Consider the following 6,000-nt stretch of genomic DNA (forward strand, 5'->3'; position numbering starts at 1 on the left):
TATAGATCATTATGAAGCTTTACAGAATTTTTGACATTATTAGAGACATAATTTAAGAGATTACACCTATCATGATGAAAATGATTTGTGAACACAAACATCACATTTTTCAGGACAACTGAAAGACAGCACCAACAAGGAATTAAAAAAAAAATGTGGAAAACAGTGTATCCACAAATGCCAAAGTGTCAACTCATAGTCATGAGTTCTAAAAATGTATGAAATAGAAGTGATATTCAGGATGGGTTGGGTATGGAAGACCAGCAACCGAGATGCCGACCGTTAAAAGACCAACAGCAGCACCTGATGCTGAGAATGAAGACAGTGGTTCAATAAGTATACTAACCCTCCCCCCTTCACACCCTAACCCTCCCTTCCTGCATCCTAACCCTCTTCGTTAGTGCCTAAACCTAACCCTCCCCCTTAGTGCCTAAACCTAACCCTCCCCTCTTAGTGCCTAACCCTAACCTCCCCCGGTGGTGCCTAAACCTAACCCCCCTGCCCGCAGCCTAACCCTAACCCCCCCGTGGTGCCTAAACCTAACACTCCCACTCCGCCGCAGCTACAAACTATTCCGGCACACTGTACTTACATTCAGGATGCCATGTATTGGGATTCCGGCATCGGGATCTCTACTGATGTTGGGATTCCAGCCCCAGTGTTCTGGCCGCGGGTCAGGATTCCGACTGCTGGCATCCTGTGCGGTGGTAAACTAACTACATCCCATTCAGGACACTTGGCTAGAAACCAGCAATGTATAAACTGTACAACTGTTAAAAAATCTGTAGAGTAAATGAATAGTACAAATAGTATTGCACTCATGAAGTTGGTATTAATGGGTGGAGGTAAAACTGTAAATACTGAGGAATAGTTTGTATTAATAATATTATGTAATCAAATTATAATCAAGAACTTCAAAAATGTTTACTAGTGAGTGATACTGTCAAGTATTCAAACATAACTAGTATTTTAATATGAAAATAATGTTATATACATGGATATAAACATAAATGTAAACTCCATTTATTGTGTGTTTTTACATTTATCTTCTTCACTCCAAAAATGACAGAAATTAAAACTTTCTTGAATTGTAATATCTTACTGTATTTAAAAAATGTATGAATACATACATTGGCACCTTTTGTTTTTTTCAGAGATACAGATGCGCCCAGTTACATTGCGACTGATCGTGCCACAAACGTGTGCACGCATCTCTTCATGCGATTCTTCCGTACCACCATATGCTACGCTATGCTATGGTGTGCACACCATGCATTCCTATGGAGGCGCATCCGTGCAGGGCCAGATTAAGGTCTGTGGGGTCCCCTGGGCAACAAACTTGTGGGGGCCCCTATATACCACCATCCCCTGTAGTAATGCCCCTTATGCAGTGCCCCCAGTATTGGTAACCCCTATGCAGTGCCCCTTATATAATGCCCCAGTAGAGGTCCCCCTATAGAGTGCCCCCATTAGTGCACCTTATATAGTGCCCCCAGACCCAGTAGTGTCCCTCCCTATGCAGTGCCCCTTATATAATGCTCCAGTAGTGGTCCCCCTATACAGTGCCCCCAGTAGTGCCCCCAGACCCAATAGTGGTCCCCCCTATGCAGTGCCCCTTATATAACTCCCCAGTAGTGGTCCCCCTATACAGTGCCCTCAGTAGTGCCCCTTATATAGTGCCCCCAGACCCAGTAGTGGTCCCCCCATGCAGTGCCCCTTATATAGTGCCCCCAGTAGTCCCCCCTTATGCATTGCCCCCAGGAGTAGTCCCCCCTATACACTGCCCCCAGTAGTAGCCCACCCCTATTCAGTGTCGCCAGTAGTTGTCCTATGCATTTCCCCCAGTGCCCCCATGAAGCGTGCCCCCCTATGCACTGCCCCTTACACACACAGAAAAAAAAAACAACTTACCTGAAACCCCGCTCCTGACGCGACCGCCGCTGTCCGCTCCGGCTCCTCTTCTCCTGCAGTATGGGAGAGACATCAGCGTCATGACGTCACTCCCATCATCACCCAGGAGGGAGCCAGAAGACGGAGCTCATAAGTGAGCTCCAGCTGGCTCCCTCCGTTGAAGCAGCAGCCAATGAGAGTCTGTGTGACTCTCATCGGCTGCTGTAACAAACACACAGCTGCCACCAGTTGCTGTGTGTTTGTCACTGTGTAGTGTGGCCGCGCTCACTGCACGGTCTACACTACACTAGCGGCTGAGACACTAGCAGCGGTTGAAGCCACCAGTTGCACCGCTGCTATTGGGGGACCCTCTGTGTGTGGGGGCCCAGGGACAACCGCTCCTGTCGCCCCCCCCCCTTAATCCGGCCCTGCGTCTGTGTATGCAGTGCATGTATCCACTTGCGGCATGTGTCTCGCGTTATACTGGCGCGATTTGCCATGCCAGAAGCATCAATACAGCTGGGCATATCTGTAAGGGAATTTTTGCAAACACTTAAGGACAAATTCTGCTAACGAAATTAATGAAATTGTGGGTCTGAATGTGAACTGAGTTAAATATACTGTACCATGGAACAGTTTAGAGAATCTTTTGTTTTTGACAGAACAATGTATGAGATTTCTTTGAGGGATGTTAGATATTGTATAGATATGTGTTAATGTAAATATTTCCATTCTTCCTCTAATAGTAAATTATGTTTTAAAAAAACAAATTAAATTTTATTCATGCACGAAAAAAACAGAGGTATATTTCCAAGACAGTCACAGAACATAACTATTGGAGTTTACATGAATATTTGATAGTAGATTATAATAGAAAATTAGCATTAACAAATATATCCAGACGTGCAAGATATTTTCTTAATGCTTCATGGACCTCCTTATTTCGCAGACTGTACACTAGTGGATTAAGCAAAGGGATCACAACTACATAGAATACAGATACAACTTTATCCATATTTAAAGTGTCTTGTGTGGTTTGACGGATATACATAAAAATAATTGTTCCATAAAAAGTCAAGACAACAGTCAGATGAGAGACACATGTCGGAAATGCTTTCCTTTTACTTAACTGAGAAGGCAGACGACAAATTGTCTTTATGATTTGTACATAAGAAATAATGGTGAGTAACAATGAATACAATATGACAATCCAAGCAAAAGCATAGAAGATCCTATCTGTAGCCAAAGTGTCATTGCAGGAGATGTTTAGCAATGGGATAAAGTCACAAAAAAAGTGGTCAATGATTCTTGGACCACAGAATAAAAGTCTAGAGCTGGGAATGACCAAGAAAAAGCTGCTTAAAAATCCAGAAATCCATGAGCACAAGGCCATCTGGCTGCACAGTTTGCTTGTCATAAGGTATGTGTAATGTAGTGGGTGACATACAGCCAAATACCTGTCATAGGCCATCACTGCAAGAAAGAAAAGTTCTGTGAGTCCCAATGCAAAGAAAAAATAGATCTGAACAATACAGCCATTATAAGTAATTATATTGTTGTCCACCATGAAGTCCAACAGCATTTTTGGCACCGTGGAAGTAATGTACCAGATCTCAAGGAAAGAAAAATTACATAAGAATATGTACATTGGCATTTTCCTAAGAGTGGAATCCAGGCGTGTGATGCCTATAATGATCATATTTGCAGCAATGGTCAATATGTAGATGTCTAAGAAAATCACAAACAAAAGTAACTGCAATTGCCTGCTGCTAGGGAATCCCAATAGTATAAATTCTATCCCTTCACTTTGATTTATGGCATTCATACTTTCATAAGGCTTTTTACCTTAGTGAAATCTATAAATGGGAACAAAATAAAGGAAACCATAGTAAAGTATATCCACAAGTACCACAAATGTTTTCTTATTCTCCCTGACACATCATTGTAGTATTATATCATGGTCACATGAATTCACAGTGAATTGCAGAGATCATGAAAGGATAACTAAACATATGATATTGGTGCTATAAGGGACAGGTTTGATGACTACAATTTATTCATTTTTAGGGACTTTGATATTGTACAATAGAATTATTGTATGAAATGTTTTGCTTTTGTTTGTAAGTTGGTGTCATCCTGTTTCCTGAAAATCTTGATAAGGGAATGATCCCTTCTTCCCTCATGGAATGAGACTGACAATAATTTACTTATTACCACCCAAGTTGTAGAAACAATAGTACGATAATAGGAAGCAAACCATATAACATGTCTCATTTTGCCCTGTAAAACTTTGAAGCTGAAATCACATAAACAGAGCAACACTAAGCAAGGGCCAAAAATATTTTCTATATGGGCTATTAATACGTGCTTCATCATGTATTTGGTTAATCTATCTCTTTCCTTGTTTGCAGAGAAAGAAAAGTTATAGTTTTAATGATTGCATTTGTAATTGCATTTAGCATATATTGGTATATCATGAATTGCAGTTTAACAAACCCTACCAAGAAACATCAGTGCTGCTAGTTTAAATGATTATCTAATCTCCATTAGAGCTACATCCAGTTGTACTGTTTTGTTCGCAAGTGTTGCGCCTAATATTCTCGATTGTTGGTTCGATTATAATACATAATATAATATATAATTGTTTTGTTAAGACCATCAACAGGACTTGTCCAATATAAAGCAAGTCCCTTACTCTAAGCTCACTTAATAAATGGCAAAAGCAAATAAGTGACTGTATATAGAAGGTGTCAGAACATATCAGCACAGCGATCATTTGCTGATCAATTCTCAAAAAGTGATAAAATTTAACCTTTCTTGAATTTTAATGTCAATGTATTGAACTGACAATATGTACAGTATTAATGCATGATAAATGGGTCACTATTTGTTATGCAATGGTAGAAATGACACCTTTATGTATTTATTACCATGTTAAAAGCTCCAAAAAGGTATACATTGGAACAAGTTCTACAAGACAAATGCATTCCATATTCAGAGATAGTTTGCTGTTTAATAGATTTTTTTCGCAGCACTATAAATTTTAATATTTACATTTAACCAATTTGATCTCAATCACTGAACTTATACAGTGCAGCACACAGAACAAATATTTATCATCCAGTCACTTGAAATTATTAATTTGCAATGATACTTTTAACAGAACAAGGGAGTGTTGCTACACCCTGGCTGCAGAACATAAACATACAGTCTATTTTTTTTATATTTGTTTTTCAACAATATATTTGACATACTTAAGACTGATGTTTGTCTTAAACAATCTAGTTAATATAAACAAATGTCCTTTGTTATAGTGAACTTTTTAAATTGTGCATATGCATAATGAGCTTGTATCAGTGATCCGCACATACATCTGAGATTATCCAAATTTGAAAATAAGTTTATTTTATTTGACTCTACATATTATTTGTGATTTTTTTATTACTCCACTATGAGGATGCCCCTTTCTCTATTTTCTTGTGATCTTTTTGTTTGCAGTGTGCATGATAGGTGCGCTGTAAATACATGGTTAGCTTGGCTGTCCTGCAGATCCTTTTGTAGCAATGCACCTGCACATAAAGAAAACTGCTGATGTATTTAGATTAACAGAATTATCTGAGGCAAGTGTGCGTCTATTCTCTGCAGCATCAAACTGTATATGAAATGGTAATTTACTCAAACTTTAAGTGTATGCTTTAAATACAAATATAATCACTATATAGTATTATAGTATTACCATTATCAAGATTTCCAGGAATAAATACTTAAAACTGAGAGTCTCAGGTTTAAAGAAATGTAATTGTTTATTTACCAATTAAATAAGCACATCAATAATTCTTACAAATATATTTTGTGCTCAAGTACTATACACTCCATTTAAGTCAATGTGCACTGAAATGTATTAATTAATACAGTGGACTTCAAAATAAAACACATAACCACTAAAATCACTATGGTTTACAGAATACTCGAGAAGCAGCATGTAGACAAATAGTACCTTACTGTAACAGACAATGGTTTGAAAAACATATTCCTTTAGAGGTTCAGGAAATTCTCAAAGATCTTGACTTTTATATAGCAGAGGAGAGCTTATTTAAACTTAGGTGTGTC

The 6,000-nt window shown here is 38.6% G+C and overlaps 1 protein-coding gene across 1 annotated transcript; it reads right to left on the reverse strand.

Annotated features, from left to right (window-relative positions):
• Nucleotides 1-2,755: 2,755 nt before the first annotated feature.
• Nucleotides 2,756-3,715, reverse strand: LOC148526476 (olfactory receptor 6F1-like). Its single transcript, XM_088470136.1, has one exon. The coding sequence runs from the start codon at nt 3,713-3,715 to the stop codon at nt 2,756-2,758; it is 960 nt and encodes a 319-aa protein (XP_088326262.1).
• Nucleotides 3,716-6,000: the final 2,285 nt, after the last annotated feature.

Source organism: Taudactylus pleione, unplaced genomic scaffold, assembly GCF_031769625.1.
Source record: "Taudactylus pleione unplaced genomic scaffold, aTauple2 ptg000095l, whole genome shotgun sequence".
Taxonomy (NCBI): Eukaryota; Metazoa; Chordata; class Amphibia; order Anura; family Myobatrachidae; genus Taudactylus; species Taudactylus pleione.